We start from the raw sequence: 18,986 nt of genomic DNA, 5'->3' as shown, positions 1-18,986 counted from the left end.
ACACTCAAACATTCGCAATTGTTTCTGAGCTATATCGAGTAGGAGATGGCAACATAGAAGCAAATGTTGAGAGTTGCACATTGGGAGGCACACCACGGAGGGTTCTTGGTCAACGAACGAGCCCACGTGTGAACTGTTCTACGCCCAAGCTCATAAGCGTTAAGCTAGCAGCAGTTCTGCCGTTACGCGATTATCCTGTTTTACGGCACTACTTCCCGTATGTTTGTAGCAGGAGGAAGTGAGCAGTTCACGCGCTACTATTGCTGTTGCTGCTGCCTGGGCTGCTCCTTTCGATGCTCCTTTCGCTGCTGCTTTTTCTTTGGCATCGTAAACCCGTTTAGGAACATACCCATTTTGACAAAGCACAGTACACCCAATCTGTGCAGCTAGACTGTCTTCCAAGTCGACACCTTTTAAATCTGCTTCTATTCGTCCGTCCGCCAGGGGAGAGTGCAGACCCCTATCGGGCGGGGCAATATTGCATAGCCGCATAATATGTGCCGAATTGAAGCCAAAGAAACTGCGGACAAAATGGATTAAAAAGTGCGGAGAAAGGAAAAAAGAGAAAGGACCTGGAACGTGAAAATGGGCTATACAGCACCTTTAGGGGAATCCCCCCATTGGAGAAGCGATGGAGGGATGGAAGTGGGAAGCCAAAAGGCAGAACAGATATGAGCACGCGACTTCGCCACTGCGTAGCGACCGCGACTCCTTCACTCGTTAGAAGGCGACGAACGAGGACCACAAAGGGACGCAGTTATAAAAGTTCAAAGGGAGTAACAAGCAGCAAAGCGGCGGAAAGGCCAAATGGGCCAGCCGGCGGACGCAACAAAGAACAAAAGCATAGCGGGGCGAAATGAGCCGGACAGAGTCGAATAAGTTGAAAAAGTAAAAAAAAAATAAAAAAAAATGAAAAAAATAAGAGAAAATGAAAAATAATAAAAGAAATAGAGACGAATAGAAGTGAAAAGCGAGAGACGTCAAAGCGATAAAAAAAAAAGGAAAAACAGCAGCGTGGTTCATTCCCCAGACAGGCTTCTAAACTTCTCGATGACATTAAATTCTTCCGTCTCCTTTATCACTGCCGGATGACTGCTGTCTACGCACTTGACGCACATCCGGAGGGATGCTAAATATGGTTGAAGGGGAGTGGCGTTTGTTCCCATGTCTGTGTGTGTGTATATGGGCCAGCTTTCACGGCACGATGGATCGTGCCACTTAGCTGCGCCACGTGACTGTGTCATGTATCGGCTGCCTCAACCACCGTAGGCCGCCAACCTGCGGGACCTCTTTAAGGGCCTACCTTTCGTCTCCTCCGCACCAACTGCCGTGTTTAGCTGGCATCTCGCGTATGGGTAAACCTGAAAAAAGGAAAAAAATATATAAAAGTGTCACAGAAGGTAGCGAAACAAAATAGGAAACCATCAAAGGAAGCGTCGTGGGGCAAAAAAAAAGAAAAAAAAAAAAAACACATGGGCGTCTCCCGCTTCGGGTCGCCGCCGTTCCTTCCTTTTCCTCACATGGCATTCATTGAGCTTAAACGGGTCTGTGTATCCTATTCCTTCCAGTTTTATATTTCTTGTTCCCTCATCATCTGTGACGGTCAGGTGGGACACGTACACTCGTGCGAAGTTGGACCCCTCGGGGATTTTTAAGACAATCTGGGGAAAATCGGGCAACGGTGGAGAAAATGATATACCTCTATGCACACGTAGAAGTTGGGCAACGGACACAGACAGACAGACACACAGACACACACCTCTGCGTATTGGAGTGGCGCAGTGGCGGAGAACTGGGTCGACTGTCTTACCTCCTCGTTCAACTCAAGTGAGTAGGCCCCCAGGACGTACTGCCCTCGGACGAAGGAAGAGTTGTAGTTGGACTTCGACATGGACTGCATAGAGAAAAAGGAGAAAGACACAGATATGAGGAGGCGTCTCCTGGGGTCAGAGAAGAATCCCCCATGGCATTTGTTGTGATAATCCTCTCACGTCTTACCGTCTTCACATCGTCGTTGTCGAATATCGCCGTACAGAAGAAATATACCTCTCCATTCTGCATCTCTGGTAAGTTTATTCCCCTTGAAAAAAAAAAAAAATAAATAAAAAAAAAAACAAAAAAAGGTGATGTCACCGAAAAGAGGGCTACATATGGGAAACGCAAGGGGCAAAACACCTTCTCTCTTTCTCTTCCTCATCTCGAGTCTTTTTTAAAGATACCTTAAATCGGAGAGGATGAAAATAACTTTGTACGCAGGCTTCTTTTCCTCTTTTTTAAATATCTTTTTAGACGACTCTTCTGTCATCTTGTTCTCGTTCTTTTTATCTAAAAGGGGGAACGGGAGGAGGGGAGAAAAATGTGCATATGAAGGTGCGGAAAAAATTGCCAACGTCTTCCACAATTTACACCAAGTGGCACGCGGAATCATCACTCTGTGCAGTGTCAACCGTAATTCGAATTGTGTATCTATCTTCTGCGGGAGGAAGGGGCGACGCTTGCTTGGATTAGACACTTTTGGAGGCTACACCAAAATGTGGGGGCTAAACATCCTGTATGACTACTTCTAGACGGGACACACCTTGGCGTAACTTCCCCAATGGTGTGTAGCTTCACCGTTTATTGAAGAAAGACATAGGGAAGCGAACATGCCACTTCTGGTCCGCATGGTCGTTACTATCATGTGTAACTTCGCCATCTCATTTCTGTGCATGCTCTCTCTACAGTGCGCCACCCGGGCGCTCTCCCCCTCCCCACACACGTTTGTGCTGAGTTTTATACATATGCATAGATACATATGTAGTACATATGGTTGCACACAAGTACACATCCGATAAGCATCTGATCCGAATGCAGCCTTCGATGCCGCGATGGATGTCGTTCCGGTCCCGCCTTACCTCCCGTTGGACGAAGCCCCATGAACTGTCCTCCATAATTCTTGTTGTATGACATTTTAAAAAACAAGTTTTGGCGTCGGTTTCCCGTTCGTGTGGTTCCTCAGAGGGTGGCGGCGAATGCGCACAAGCAGTTTTTTCTAATGGTGTGGCGGGTTCCGCAGACGAGAGGAGAGGCAGTTCGGTCGGCAGAAGTGTGTGTACATATGTATAGGTATATTTACACATATTTACGCGGGAGTTGCCCCATTTGGAGGGCACGCAAAATTTTTACCCCTCAAAAGATGCGTTTCGAAAGGATAATCAAATTTATTTGTCACTTTTTTTTTATGTAGCCAGTTTCGACGCCTTGTTATGCTTAATTGTCATTCAGTTTTTTTTTTTCTTTTCTTTTAACACAAATGTGGGGGCAGCATTTTGTACATCAGTTTAATGTTGTGAGATTTGTGGGTACGATTTGTTCGTATGATTTTTCATACCATTTTTTTTTTTTTTTTGTGTCCAATTTGGCTATTTTCACCTGACCCATTCATGTGCATTATTTGTCCATTTGACACTCCTTGGCACCATTTTGTACGTCGATTTTACACACTCGCCATTTAGATATGCCCATTTGAAGCATTTCCGCCTGATTTGTTCATATATTTTTTTCTTTTTTTTTTTTTTTCTCCTCTTTCTTTTTGGCTACCTGGTCACTGCGGTAGTCATCATTAAACGTAAAATTTTGTCTAAACAGTTGCAGAAGGAAGGGAAACGAAAGGTGTTAAAATATTTGTAAGTCGCAGGGCATGTAACTGTACCTCCTTTTTCTTTTTTTTTCCAAAGCGCTGTTGTACCTACACGCAGCTTCTACGTAGCTTCCATGCAGATTCCCTTTGGCTGCCCTGCCGTTTCGCCGTTCTTTTTTTTCCCCTTTCTGCTAGCTCGGGGACTGCATAGGGGACCTGGCCATTCGGCACGATAGCATTCCTATAAATGAATATATTTGCCTACACGTGTAAGCATGTACCCGTTTTGGGGACCCCCCAAAAGAGGAATTGCAAACATTTTGACTTTGTCACTCCACAAGAGGCAGCCTTGTCTGGTGGCCGAATTGGACGATTCGCAAGAAAGAACTAAACCGGGGAAGTGAACGAGAGAAGGGGACGCCACACCACATCATATGCGATTTTCCCAAAAGGGTCGCACCTTCACTTCCCTTTTTCCCTTAAATTTTCGTGAAACTCACATAAAAGAGGTTATAAAAGACACAACTGAGGGATAGCATTTCTCAGGGCCCACCATGAAGAAGTTAATTTGGTTAAACATTTTACACAAGGAAACAAAAAAGGGAATAAAAGAGACCCTTCATACTACAATATTTTAAAAAAAGAAAAAAAAAGGACCAAAACGATATAATGAATTAAAATAAAGGGGAACCAAAATAAAAGCTCATGCGGAGCTGTGGTGCGCATTCACTAAGTCCATGGTGGCCGTCGTGACCGGGGGCTGCTTCAGAGGAGAGGCTGCACAAGTTCGGCGTCCCGGGGGCTCTTGTATGCGCGCGCGCTCCGCTTGTTCTTGAGGTAAATGGTGACAAATAAACAAAGGATAAGGATGATCACCAGGATGACGAAAAAAAACAATACATACAGACCCTTTAGGTACTCTGTGAGGAGGAAGGATGGGGAGAGGCACAGACGTCCATGTGCCATATCTATATACATTTATTTACACATATGCGCAGACACAATTCGGCGGAAAGGGAGGGAGGGGAACCAACTGGGGGCTGCCCCTCGGAGAAAGTTGACCCTACCTTCTTTAATCAAGAAACAGCCAAAAATGTAATTGTTCAGACTGATGATTATCATCGTAACTAACTCGAAGATGGCAAAGGCTGAAGTGATATTTTCATTATTCTTCACGCTATATAGTGTTGGGGCGGGGTGAAAGAGGCAGGCGTCACGAGGTGTCAGGGTGATCTGGGGGCAGACGGAAGTAGGTGCAGACAGAAAGTAGGTACACACAGGGAAGTACTCTCGCGTATAGACGCTTCCTCCAACGTACCACAGATGAGTGGGGATCTGCGAAATGATAACCGTGGGGATGATAGACTCGCTGATGCCTGTTCGGGAAAAAGAAAAAAAATAAGAAAATATAAAAAATAAAAAAAAATAAAATGCCCATTTCGCGGAGCCGCTTATCGAAGGGGAAAGCTTTCCCCAAAGGGACACTGGCTATGTCCACCATCAGGGACAGGCCAATTCTACACTTCTCCGTTTGCTCTTTCCTTTTTGTAACCTATGAGGTTGAAGAAGAGAAAGGCGAGGGGTTCCGAATCTGCAAAATGGTGAGTGAAGGTGTGAAGATGCGAAGTGGAAGTGATGCTGGGAAAAAAAAAAAATCCAGCGGGAGGCCACTCTCCGGTTCAGTCCGCTCCTTACTCAGGTTAAACTTGTAGCAGTATATGGACCCCGATATGGCCACCAAGATGAAGGAGGAAGAGCAAAGAAGGAGGGACAGAAACGATCCTATGTTGTCCACGATGTAGCCAGAAAAAGGAATGGCGATAAGTGAAACGGACGTCATGATGATGGTATACACATTGGACACATAAATGTTAATATTAAACACAAACAGGTAAATGTAAAAAAAGTAGTTAATAAAAATGTGCATAATGGATATGAGAAAAGCATAGATAAAGATGAAGAAGAGAAAATAAAATGTGAAGGAGGAGCTGAATTGTTTTATCCCTTGGTAGATATTCAGAATTGTGTTTTTCACTTCGCCGTTGCTTTCATCGTCTCTACTGAGGAAGAATGCTCCTGCGTTGTCTCTATCGTCCCTTCCATGCCTGTCGTCGCACACCCCCCACTCGTCGTAGTAGTCTACATTCCTGTTGCACTCTTCATCGCAGTTTGGGATTAATAAAACATTCCTTTTCTGTTCTTCCCTTTCCTGGGGGTCCACTTCTTCTTCCCTGGAGAGTTTGGCACCCTCTACATCGTTCGCTTCGTCCACTCGGTCGGCTTCCTCCGCTTCCTTCGCTTCCTTCGCTTCCTTCGCTTCCTCCGCTACGTTCACTTCTACACCCCCGTGCGGTCCTTCCGTGATACTCCGATCATGGGGTAGGTGGAGGTCCTCTTTTTGGTCCTTGTAGGCCGCTTCCTCCTCGGGTTGGTCCAGAAAGTGCACCGAGTCCCCCTTGGCCAGCCTCCTCCTCTGCTTCTTTACGCAGCTGGGAATCTTCCCGATCTTCTCTGTTTGGACGTTCCCCTCGTCCCGATCAGCGGCGTCCATTTGTTGCTCGGCCTCAGCTTTCTCCCCGCTCAGCCGGTAGGAAGCCATCCCGTTGGAGGCAAACTGGCTGGCCTCTAACTGGTTGGCCTCTAACTGGTTCTTTGGAGCTGCCTTTTCGCATAGGTCCTGCGCCCCCTTGGGGCCTAAATTGGCCAAGCTGCTCAGAGGCTCTATGCATATTTTGTACGGCTTCATGGTGTAGCTGTGTTTCTTCTTCCTGCTGAAGGATGGAGTGCCAAGTTGGTCTCCTTCAGAACGTTCAGGAAGTGTGCCCCTTTGAGACCTCTGGCTGCGATGACCACATTCCCCACTCGGAGTGTCTACTTCCCCTGGGGGGTCCATCACCCTGTAGGTACTCTTCACCTCGAGACTCTCGTCTTGAATTTCCAAAATGCGAAGTTTGTTCTTTCTGAACGTGTTCAGGCGAAAGTAATCATAAAAAATGGACTTGTTCAAATTCATGTAGGCGCAAAAGCTAATCTTGATATTTTCATCTCCACACATATCGATGTGGACCAGAATATTGTCGATGTCTTTGTCGACGGAATAGAGATAGTAAGTCTCCTTGTGATAGAAGCAGACATATTTATAGTTGTAGAAGATGCTATGCATGTTCACCCACAGTTTCTTCTGATAGAACCACTTGTACGTAAAGATCAGAATCATTAAGAAGCCAAACATATCGATGACTAGAAAGAGAATTATGTAATCGCTGATGTCCGTGTTGGAGTTACTACTCGTAACGACGTAGTTGAGCGAGTGAGCGAAGAGCTTACAGAGGTTGTTCATTAGGATCAGCAGCGAGGTGATGAGTCCTATGTTCACGTAAAAGATACAATACATTATCTTTTTCTGGTATATTTTGATGTATCCACTGCATATGGAGCTGACGATAATAAAGAGGTACAGCAAATTGAGGTACTTCCTTTCGTACGTGTGGGCTGCGTCCCTGTCACTGCCGTTTTGGCGTCTATCACTGTTGTTTTGGTCTTCGTCTTTGTCTTCCTTGTTGTCTTTATTCTGGTTATCCTCTTCGCCGCTTCCCACGCTTCCACCACCCAGGATAAACTGCAGGGCGCTCCCCTGAAACAGCCCCACGCTGAGGAACTCCCCCGAGTTCAGCCTATCCTGGAGATTCCTCTTAAAGTAAAAATTGATATCCCTCCGTTTTGCAAGACCATCATTTGGGGAAGCTTTTCTCTCCACGTCTGAGTACCTTCCCATGGGTATCCTTCCAACTAGGGGGATGGAAAGCCTCGACATGCTCGTGTCCACCCCGCTTGTAACTACACGCAAATCTGTATTCCTCATTTGAATATCACTCAGAAGCAGAAAAATGATAAAATGAGAGACCAAGTTAACGATGTAGAAGCTATTTACGACGTAATTCTTTTTTCCCAGATCGAATATCAGGATGAAGATGTACGTCACTAGAGAGCTACAGTAAATGAGCGACAGGATGTTACTGTATAGATAAATCGAGTGACTATTTCGGGCTTTCGCTTCGAAGAAGGTGTGGTCGTTCATCGCTTGCCGGGACACAGTCACAGGTCGGTTATTACCTAAAGAAAATGCAGCGGACTGTCCAAATGGATCAGTCTGTACCGCTTGCCCCTCCCTTTCGGGGAACCTCCCCTCCTGATGAGCCACATTCTCAATGTCGATCTGGTTGTGCACCCCAGTCAGCATAAACAGAAAGGGAAATACATTTTTAAATATATGCGTTGAGCAGGAGAAGAAAAACACACAGATCAGCAACAACAGTTTGTTCTTCTTCGAGAAGTACACACTGGATATTTGGTACTCGGACATGGTGGTCTTCCTTTGGCAGAGTTAGCAGGGTTAGCGCGGTTAGCGGCGGTGGCAGGGTTGACTGAGTTGGCCGGATTGCCCCTGTTCGTTGCAACGATGGTCGGGTGCACGGCCGCGCGATGAAGTGTACTTTCACACGCGGCGAGCACCCTGGGGAGCGGTCGAACGTCCGGGTAGCAGCACAAACGTGTGTCTGGTTTTGTGATTTCTTCCCTGCCTGGCTGTACCTGTTGGCTCAAGACCGACCTCCCACTCGTACCATTTTTAGCGACGCGGCGCCTTCTCTTCCACTTTCCCGATTGGTTATTTTGTCAATTGGCCGCTTCTTCTCCCCTGCTGCTTCGCTTCGCTCAATTCATGGTGCCGCCTTCAGCGCCTGCCTGCGTCGCTCCGTTGGGTATGCGAACGGTTCTATTTAAAAAGGTTCCCCTTTTTCCTCCTATGTCGCTGCTAGACGATTGGGATTTCCCGCCTGGGTAATTCAAACGGGGATGGAGAATGGCCCTTTGGGGAGGGAAAATTGCTACGCTTGGCTCTGCCGGGCCGTCACTAATGCTTCGACCGCGTGTACAACGTGATGGTTTCGTTCGGTTCGGTTGGGTTCAGTTCGGCTTGACTTCACTTCTGTTGGCTTCTCCTGTTTGATTGCTATAATTTTACTCTTTTCCCCTTTTGCGCCTTGCTTACGTGTCAACCGCTGACGCTCCAGTTTTTTTTTTTTTTTTTTTTAAGTCCCTTTGAATCTACCTCGATGAGACTGTGTTCTGTGTAGACAAAGCCCAACTCGATTGGAGGAGCCGGTGGGCCAGTGGAGGACTGGGAAAGTCACTTGGGAGGAGAAAAAGAAGAAAAAAGAGAAATGCATATGCTTATCTGTAAGCATGACTCAGAAGGGCGGACTGGGGGGAGGGTCAATTTGAAGGGGGAAAGAAGTACCTATGTGTGTTCAGCCTTTGCAAATGCAAGTGTATACGTATGTATGTATGCACGTAAGCGTGTATGTATGCTTGCCTATGCGCGGCTCATCCAGCTATAGGCACCTGTTTGTCACGTCCGCTCCCCACGTGTTCTTTCGCCCCCGCGCATTTGATGCACTTTCAATCTTCAATTCTGTTGCGTCCCGTTTTGCCCCAGAATCCGTCACGTGAGAGGGCCGGAGCGGAGCAAAGAAGCACGCATAGGTGGGTGAGCGGCACATAAGCAGGCATACATAAGCTCATATACACGCAGATACATACACCCATTTAAACCCGCATGGGGACCCTTTCCAACCTCGTGACATGAGCCATGGCAGGCCCAAACCGCTAAGTATACAGACCGCATTGTAATCACCCCAAGGAGAGAGGAATCCTTTTTTTTTTTTTTTCTTTTTCCACCATTTGGAGGTACCAATAGGGATTTTTTTGTCGTCCGCCACCTCCTTCCACCCCTTTCATGTTCGTGTACGTTTTTCCATTACACGCTGTGCATGTGCAGTGACACTTCATTTTACCAAAATCGCTTTAACGTTGTAACAGCTTGTTTTCCCCTAGGAGGTAACTTACTACGATTTGGAAGGGATTCCCTAATTTGGCTCATTTTGCTCGTTAAGGCAAATCGCCTTTGTTGCAATATTTGTGCACACCTGGGACGGCGTCGGGAGCGCATCGCGTGGCCCCGTCGTGAGCTGGGTTAGAGGTTAGACGTAACAGGCTAGAGGCGGGTTAGGAAGCAGTTTGAGGAAGCCACCCAAGCGGCGCAGCAAAGGAGAATTGAGTGGCCTGTCGACAAGTTGCGCGCCAACGGGGAGAAAAGAAGCACACGGGATAAAACAAGGGAATAAACGAGAAAGGTTAAGAAAACACACCAGATAAGGAAGCGCCAACAGACCACATAGCTCAACGCCAACACATTGACGTATGTCTATGAGCTACTCCCACCTCCTGGCCTCGCCCCATTCCAACTCCTCACGCACCGCTTATCCCCCGAACAATGCAGAAGAGCGGTAACGACAGCCTGAGTGAATGGTGCCTAATCGAGAGCAACCCGTGCATTTTCAATGACATGCTGAATCGGATGGGGGCGAAGAACCTCTCCGTGGAGGACGTATACGGCATGGATTTTTTCGATGACTACATCTGTAACAGGGATGTGGTCAGCGTAGAGAATGTCCTCAGTATCGACGAGTATCGGAGTGAGAAGGAGAAGGGGGTGAAAGAGGGGGGGGCCACCCCCATGGGGGAGGGTGCTATTGAGAGGAACCCCGTTGGGAGTACCGCTGGGGAGACGCCCCCGGATAGGGCAGGTCTACAGAAGGGGCTGTATAGCAGCTCCGTCACAACAGAAGTCAAATACAACAAGCTAATAAAAAACGAAAGCAACATCTATGGAATCATTTTCTTATTTAACATTGGAAAGAGTTATAATAGGAATAAGTTCATACATCACAGTGTACCGGAAGATCTCTTTTTTGCAAAACAGGTGATCCCGAACGCATGTGCCACGCAGGCCATTCTATCCATTGTCCTAAACAAAGAGGTGGAACTGAACGAAGAAATAAAAAACATCAAATCGTTTAGTAGTAACTTTGATAGTTCTATGAAAGGCCTCACTCTCTCCAACTGTAACTTCCTTCGAAATATACACAATTCGTATAAGCCTCCCATATATATAGAAAAGGAGGACCTTCGTGACGAGAAAGGGAGAAACAACGACTCGTTTCACTTCGTTTCGTATATACAATTTGGCGGGAGTGTGTACATGCTGGATGGGCTACAGGAGGGGCCTGTGCTAATCGGAGATACGAATGGTTCAGCACAAGAGCGCAGTTGGATTGATCTCGCCAGGGAACACATACAGAAGGAAATCCACGAGATATGCAATGGCAGTGGTGGTGAAAGCGGCAATGGTAGCGGTGGTGGAAGCGGCAATGGTAGCGCTATCGGTAATGGCAGCAGCCGAGGAGACGGCCGATTCAACATCCTAGCTGTCATAAAAGACAAGGAACACATTATCAACGAATTCTGTAACATACATAGGATCGTAAAAAAGAGAGTCAACACTAAGTTAAGTAGCCTGGGAAAGCAGGACGTCGACTTCAGCGACGATATAAATGAAGACAATTTTAATTACCCGACCATTCCAACTATAGAGCAGCTCCCACATGACATCTCAGAGCTCCTTCTCATTGCTCAGAAGTCAGCAGCAGAAATTAACTTCCTTCAGTCACTTCTCCAGGAACAAATACAGTTGAAGCTGACGTGGAATAAAGAGCTCACGTTCAAATTTTTTAACTTCTATCCATTTGTGATGTCCTCGTTGAAGCTCATGGCCAAGCATAAGCTCTTAAAGGAGGCGTACCAGAAGGAGAAGGAAAGGCACAGGCGGGCCGCCGTGTAGAGGTGTGGCGGTATAAAGGAATCCTAGCGGAGCAGCCCACATGGGGGACATGCCCCGCGGCCACCGGCAGTTACGCCTGCTTGTACGCACTTCACGCTTTTGATGGCCCACCCGCGAGGCTGCGAGGAAAGAAAAAATAAAAGAAACAAACAGACAGACATACAGACAAACAAAACGATTCGCCTGTCAATCGTTTGGGCATTTATAGGGGCAAGCCTTCTGGGCCCATTTTGTACGTGCCCGAAATGCACACCAGGTAAAAAAAAAAAAAATAAAATAATTTCTCGTCGCGAGATGTTGTGCTAGGGCCTACACACGTGTGTGGCGAGGCTACGCGTTTTTTCTCAATCTTGGCCTTGCTGGAGGTTTTCTGTTTGTGTTCTGCGTCTGTGCCCTCCTTTTGTATCATCCTCTTGTCTCCTCCTTCTGTGTCCTCCTTTTGTGTCCTCTTTTTGTGTCTTCCTTTTGGGTTCTCTTTTTATGTCCTCCGTCTATGTTCTCTTTTTGCCTTTTTCTCCCTGCCTTCCTCCTTTTTTTCCCCATTCTTCTTTCCCCATTCTTGCCCCGTCTTTGCCCGCCTTTCCAGCTGCTTCCTCCGTCTCCACCACTTCGCGCACACGCACGAGAACACGTGTGGAGGCATAATCCCCATTTTTAAGAAAACCAATTCGTGAACATATACCTTCATGAGTCTTCCTTTTGCTATTTAATTGAAACTGGGAGTTATTACATCTCAGGGAATCGCTCTATGTGAAAGGTCCAGCTGAAACGACTGCACAAAGGAACGGTGTGTAAAGTGGAGATCCCCCCTTCTGCTTGACTCTCCCCCCAAGAGGGACAACACACTCGGGGTGGAGCTCTTATCCGCCAGGAAGTGTATAAATCTTCGCTTGGACGCGTTAACTATTGCTTCCTCCTTCACAGTGCTGCATAGGCCAAATTGATCCGCTTCGCATTGGCGCCAACAGGTGCACATCCCGAAAAGAACTTCACGCCGTTCAAAATGAAGAACCGCGACACCGGAAAAAAGTTGAAGAAAAAAAAAAAAAAAAGGAGAAAATTCAAAAGAAGAAAAAAAACGGAATAGAACAAAACAAATTGGCATACCTCAGTTTCTTATGCGAAGAGGATGACATAAATTTCTTCTGCACTTTTGAGGACAACTGGGAAAAGAACAACTCCCGCAGAGCTTCCAACGAGGGAGCCCTTGCTTGTTACAACAATTTCAGTGGTCCCTCTTCTAAGTCTGACGCCTTGGAACAGTCCTACCTCTACACGCTGCTCCAAAATGAGGACTTCACTTCTGATAGGCGGTCCTGCTCATCCATGGGATTCATTTTCGACAAGTTGTTTTTGCACTTCGCCGATTTTGACGAGCAACTGCGTAGGGATATCCATTTGGGGAGGTCCTTCCGAAAGGGGAAGAGAAAGAGAAGCAGCCGTAGTAGTAATGCGGCGAAGGAGAAGCCACCAAGAGGGGGGACCCTAATGGGTGCTCCGAACCTGTGCGCAGATAAAAATGGTGTCTTCCCAGGTAGACCCCATTCAGACGTCGCAAAAGACTCCAATTTAACAGAAAAAAGAATCACATATGAAGAGGATGAGGATGTTATGTTTCACCACTTGGCATACAGCCAGCTGCAAGACAGCCTTCTTCAGTTTTACCTCCCCGCAGGGGGGTATTACAGCAAAAGCGGTTTACGTAAAAACGGAGCCACCCCTGCGAACGAAGGTCAGCGCCCCGGACGTTGTGACATTGGTGCGGAATGGGTCAAGGCAAACGGGGCTCTTTCTTCGAGGGGAAAACTATCTGCACGTGGAGCGGAGAAAGAAACAAGAACAGAAAAGATAGAAACAAAAGAAACAAAAAAGACAAAAAAGACAAAGAAAACAGAACATATAGCTTCTACTGCGAAACGACGAGGCAGTGACCACGTGGATGAAATCACAGAAAGGGTGAAATCCAAACGGGATGACGTCACACACCCAATGTCGAATCCCGAACGGCTCTTCCGCTTGTACAATTACTCCTCTAGCGAAGACAGCCATATGTCCTTTTCGCAATTTTTACCTGAACAGTTCAGAAAAAAAAAAGTAAAAAAAAACCAATCCCCCAGGGCAACCTCCACACAGGGGAAGAGACGACATAAGATGGAACTACAAAACGACGCTGCTACCATTTTTGATGAAATCATACAACTATGCAGAAGGAACGAAATATTCGCTTTTAAGAAGGTGAAGAAGAAGTACGCAAGGAGGTGTAACGGGACCCACTCAAAGGGAAAGCGAACCGTTTTTCCAGTACAGTTGTCTGACCATGGTGGCAAAGAGGATTATTCATTCGTCCATTCCAAGCGGGTGTTGAATCCTCCCACTGGGAGGAACCTTTCAGCCTGTCCAACCATAAGTGGCTCCCACGAAGGCTTTAGAAATACTCATTTAAGAGCACACATCCTTGGTAAGGGTGCTACACCTCATGCCCCCCCCCGCTTGAAGAAGAAGAGAAGTTTCAGTGAAAGCTCTCCTATTGTGGTGAGGATCTCGGAAGAGCGCTCGAATTCGAGGGCAATCAAAGTGTGCAGGGTGGGTGCTCCGACTGCGACTGCTCCGACTTCGACTGCTCCGACTGCGACTGCTCCAACTGCGACTGCTCCAACTGCGACTGCTCCAACTGCGACTGCTCCTACCGGTCCCACCGCTCCCACTGCTCCCACTGCTGCTCATCCTTCCCGTGATAAACACCATAGGGGTTATGCCTCCTCCCTTGTTGCGTCAAACTGTGAAGAGAGCAGGACGGACTGGACTCGATTCCCAAACCTGATGAACGCAAAAAGGGGGAAAGAAAAAAAAATGATGAAAATGCAAATCTTGGAAGGGTTAAATCAAAGGAATTACGACCCTGGGCACCTTGAACGGATGGTTAGTAGCAAATGCTTCCCCCTAGCGAGAGCAAAATTAAGACATACATTGGACAGAAGCGTAGAGGTTAAGCTAGTTGGACGGGACAACAAACCAAAGAAGAAGAAAAAAGAACCCATTTGTACATCTAGCTGGAGCAAAATATGGTCCTCTGCAAGGAGACTACACTTTTGCTCACTCTATGTGCAGGAGCATTACGAAATGATTGTCCATATGTACAGACATGAATATCCCCTCCACGATTTTTACTTCACTTACGTCTATGTGATGGCATTAATGAAATTGAGAAGGTATGCTCTCTGTTGGGAGTACCTCTTAAGAGTTAACCGCGTACTGGGGGCACATCGAGCGACTAACCAAACTGGAGCGACTAACCAAACTGGAGCGACTAGCCAAACTGCAGGAGTTATCGCAACTAGCGCAGCTGGCGCGGGGCTGGTTCACTTCCTCTGGGGCAAGCTATACGAGAAGATGCTACTGAGTAGGCTGAGCGCGGCGGAGTACTCGAAGGTAGTGCTTAACCACGTGAGGAGATCTACCCCCAGTTTGTCCACACGGCTACACGCACAGGAAGTTCCAGGTGCATCTCAGAGCGGCATGGCGGACATGCAGCCATTCATTCTTGTCTGTCTAGACAAACTCATAGGGACGGGACAACTTAAGAGGAGGGAGGAAAGAACGACACTCAGGTTCGTCCAGATGAATTACAACTTAGGGAGAGTTCTTAACTTTTATTTTTGCAACGTGGGTTCCAATGGGGGTTTCGCGCACAACCCCAGTGACTACACAAAGACGCAGAAGGAGGGGACGTTCGGCTGTGCCCCCCACAGGAATAGGCATAAGAGCTGCATGGGCCCGGTCAGGCTATTGCGCCCGCCTCGCTTCTCCAGAGCGGAGCTTCTCCAGGGGGGGAATCCCCATGACCTCTTCTCCAGTGACCACATCGGTGGTGAGCGCCTCTCGAATGATAGCTTCGTCAATTCTGCTAACCATCACGGCGTCCACTTCGCCAATGCCGCTAGCCACAACGATTGGAAAGCGACGACCCCCCCCTGGTCAAGTGAACACAACGCGCGGATGCGAAACTCAGCTGTGGGGAAGCGGAAGGACAGGGGGTACTCCCAGCAGGCGCCTCCCTGGAGAGACCACCGTCCACTTCGGGGAGTCCTCCTCAGTATCCCCCCCCAGCACATGCACGCGCAAGGGAACACAAACGTAAAGAGGTTCCACCATGGGGGAGGGGAAAACCAGAAGATGACTTCTCACCATGGAGTCATTGTCCCCCGAAGAGGACTACTCCAAATGTGTAGAAGCGTAAAGAGGAAGGTGCACCTAAATAGTGGAGACATCATCAGGGGGGGTGGTACTAGTGAGAGTGACGAGGTGGTTGGGGGGAGAGAAGTGAGCCTTTTAGGGAGGTACACTGTGCAGCGTGACACTTTTACGGGTGAAGGCAATGTAGAGGACCTGACTCGGAAGCAACTTCTGGCGGGGAAGCAATTCCTGGCCCATTTCGATCTTCTGCTTCGAAGTGGACACGCCCTGCCTGAGCAGAGGGTACTCCCCTACTACGACGATTTTTTCGTTTGTCTCTTTCGCGTGTATTTTGGCTCTTCCTCCCAGTGGATAATAAACAAGGCTATCATTTGGGAAGGGAACATACCATCAAATAAGGACGCATTGAAGACAGCACGATGGTTAGCGACGAGATTGAAGCTTATCGATGTTTGTCCTGTGGATGCATTTTCACCAAAAGGGGATAGACCAATCTGTCACGAGGAAAGGCTCCCTCCAGTTGGAAAGCAATCTCTATATTGTGTTGATCATCCGCTATGGTCTGGAAAATCCGTTCGAATGGAAAAACTAACCCTACCAGATCTTCTTCACATCATCCGGTTCTGTCACAGACATTTCGATTTTGTCAATGCATATTGTTTAAGTGAGTATACCTTGTGGAGAGAAAATGCCCTGGGAGAAGAGGACGCCATCGTTCTATTCGTCGAGTCGGTCACAAATATGCACAGCGTTGTATGTACAAGTCAGCAGAAAATCGAGCGGCTTCTCCAGCTGTACAATGCGCGGGTTAACCACACAGCCTTGAAGGCCAGACAGTACAGCCAAATGGGGAAAGAAAGTTATCGGTACAGGAAGGACCACCTGGATTACTACCTACATGGTGTTATTGCGCTTTTGAAAGGAGACTACGGTGAAGCATTTGTTTATTTTAAAAAATGTGTCACGGCAAAGAGGAAGTTCTTCCTGGCGTATGTCTACATGCTTCACATACTTTGCTGCTCACCGAAGAGGAGTGCCTTTCACTCCACAGAAAAGAAAAACATTTTTCATCATTGTCTACAGTTAAAACCGTTTAGCTTGTCCCCCTACTTAGTGTACTGTTCCAGTGTCGTGAGGAAGCTCCAGTTAGACTTAAATGACGAAAGAGAGAAACGCGGGGCTGACAAAAAGAGGAAGAAAAAGTTGCTCATAGAGTCAACAACTTTTTTGAGGGGCATATTTTCCAAAGCAATGCACCTCGATGATAAAAACCCATTTTTATACAACGAGTTATTTGTTTATCATTTTTTACGAAAAGATTTTGTCCAATGCAAAGTAGCGCTACGGAGAATGTTACTCATAGAAGACTTTTCTTCCCCATGTTGTAGTTCCTTGCCTCTTTCTGTTGTCCTCTACAATTCCAGTGTTTTTTATTTTTTGTGTGAAAATAACCTGAACAAGTCAGAAAAAAAAGTTATTGAAATTTTACACAATAACCCGTTTGATGTAAAAGCTTTGAACCTTTTAACGTTCCTTTTGTTTATAAAGAGGAACCAATACTGGACGCGCTTCTTCGATTATTCTATGTATGTGGAGAGGAGTCTCCTTTCGCGAAATGTGGTGAGTCAACCGCAATATTTGTGCCACACTTTTTTCAGCCGCCTTCGGGAGACGCGAGACTTGGGGCTCCTCGCCCGGTACTACGGGACGCTGAAGGCCGTGCGCACGTCCTTCCCATTCGTGCTCAATTACATCCACGCGAGTTACTATGCGTAGGGGGGCAGCCGTATCGCGGTGCAACTCTCTAGTGGACCATTTGCGTGACCTTCTATCTGCTTACCACTAACCGCGTCGTTATGATGCCGCCTCTCCCTCTACAAGGGCACATTCTCCCTTTTTTGCAACTTTAACGTTAACCCGGCGTTCCATGCGCCTATCTGCCTATCTGTCCAACTGAACCAACCCTTTTTTTTATACTTTTACATAACCTCTGTGCCCCCCAGTGGGTGGAGATCACCACGGAATGGTCCCTCCTCTTGGGAATAATGCCTGCTTATCTTCGCACACGCAGGAGGGAACAAACGTTAAAAGGGAAATAGCTAAAATGGGGAAACAATATGTCCAGTTGGGATGCTACCTCGAGGTGTCACCTGCTTGGGTGCGTCCAATCTGATATGGTCCCCGTATAAGGCTGAGCCCAAACAGGCTATCCTCCCAAATGGTGCAAACTTTACCGTTATGACATGAAGGAAAAAGTAAAAAATCAAAACGTGTATGTATCATCGGATAGGCTGATATATTAGTGGGGTGTCTGTCCTTTTGACCTTACCCTCCCAGCACTGGTACGTACACATTTGGTGGTTTTTTTTTTTTTTTTTTTTTTTTTTTCCTCCTTCAGCAAGGACATGCTCATGTGCCAACGTTGCAGACATATGACACAAGCGAGCATAGGGCGCATCTCCAGGAGGATTAACCCGCTTCGCTTAAGTACGCGCTTGCAGTGAATGGTGCGTAGAAAAAGAAATAAGCACGTCTCCTAAGTATTCTCAACAAGCGCAATGTTTGCATTGTTTGCTTCATTTGTACGGTTCCGCGCGAGGCACAAATGAAGGGCAAATCGCGCGAAGTTCCCCGCCCCTTGCAGTGCCGTATTCATCACACGCATACGCGCGGGGAGCTCAGCCATTTTTTTGCTTCTCATAAGAAAGTGCATCCGCCCAAGTGAACATATATGGACGACTCCCTTACGCGTATGCTTATCTGAAGCACCGCCGCTGCTGAACAAGGCAACCATTGGCTAGCGAGCGACCATGCGACCGACCGACGGAGCATTGGCTGAGCATTTCGTTGTAGCACTGTCGTTCACAAAGTCGTCAAGTATTCTTGCTGTTACCCCATTTGTCACCACGCAGCGCGTTATCCAACGCACGAAAGTACCATAGTAGTATCTGTTCACTGAGCAAGCCCCCGCGAGGGAACCCCATTTTTACATGTGCACTTTCTGGCCAAGGAGCCAGCCGAGCGAGAAAAACTGCCACGAAACTGGAAAAAAATTAAACTCAAATTCTGCCTCCAAATTGGCCTCAAAATTTACCGCCAAATTTATCTCGAAATTCGTCTCAAAATTAGCCTCAGAATTTACCTCCCAAGTCGCCTCAAAATTCGCAGCAAATTTCGCCGCAAAAAACAGTCCAACGGATATACCAAAGGAGGAAACATCGCATCCCTGAGAGCAGCCCCCCGAGAGCTCCTGCTCCTTCATCCGCTGAGAACAGAGGCGAAAGCGCGCTTTACTCCAAGTTTGCCATTTACCGTTTTCTATTCACGAGAGGCAGCCACGTAAAGAGGGTAAGCATGTGGAAAGATACATATGCTCATACGTGCGTATACTTGTGAATGCTTGTTTCCCCCCCGCCCCTATTTTTTTCTTTT

At 47.3% G+C, this 18,986-nt stretch overlaps 3 protein-coding genes across 3 annotated transcripts; 1 reads left to right on the top strand and 2 right to left on the bottom strand.

The window, feature by feature from the left end:
- Window positions 1-1,019: 1,019 nt before the first annotated feature.
- On the bottom strand, window positions 1,020-2,949 carry C922_04212 (hypothetical protein; the record flags this gene model as incomplete). The annotated part of the gene is made up of 8 exons (XM_008819797.1): window positions 1,020-1,129; window positions 1,304-1,361; window positions 1,521-1,661; window positions 1,811-1,894; window positions 1,999-2,080; window positions 2,220-2,325; window positions 2,432-2,473; window positions 2,895-2,949. The coding sequence occupies 8 exons, from the start codon at window positions 2,947-2,949 to the stop codon at window positions 1,020-1,022; spliced, it is 678 nt and encodes a 225-aa protein (XP_008818019.1).
- A 1,435-nt stretch (window positions 2,950-4,384) lies between these two features.
- C922_04211 (hypothetical protein) lies at window positions 4,385-7,982 on the bottom strand (the record flags this gene model as incomplete). Its single annotated transcript, XM_008819796.1, has 5 exons — window positions 4,385-4,539; window positions 4,687-4,796; window positions 4,938-4,995; window positions 5,172-5,210; window positions 5,315-7,982. The coding sequence occupies 5 exons, from the start codon at window positions 7,980-7,982 to the stop codon at window positions 4,385-4,387; spliced, it is 3,030 nt and encodes a 1,009-aa protein (XP_008818018.1).
- Window positions 7,983-9,953: 1,971 nt separating this feature from the next.
- C922_04210 (hypothetical protein) lies at window positions 9,954-17,330 on the top strand (the record flags this gene model as incomplete). Its single annotated transcript, XM_008819795.1, has 2 exons — window positions 9,954-11,354; window positions 12,285-17,330. The coding sequence occupies 2 exons, from the start codon at window positions 9,954-9,956 to the stop codon at window positions 17,328-17,330; spliced, it is 6,447 nt and encodes a 2,148-aa protein (XP_008818017.1).
- Between the last annotated feature and the right edge of the window lie 1,656 nt (window positions 17,331-18,986).

This window comes from Plasmodium inui (assembly GCF_000524495.1).
Source record: "Plasmodium inui San Antonio 1 unplaced genomic scaffold supercont1.20, whole genome shotgun sequence".
NCBI classification, from domain to species: Eukaryota; Apicomplexa; class Aconoidasida; order Haemosporida; family Plasmodiidae; genus Plasmodium; species Plasmodium inui.
This window is presented reverse-complemented; position numbering and strand designations above follow the sequence as displayed.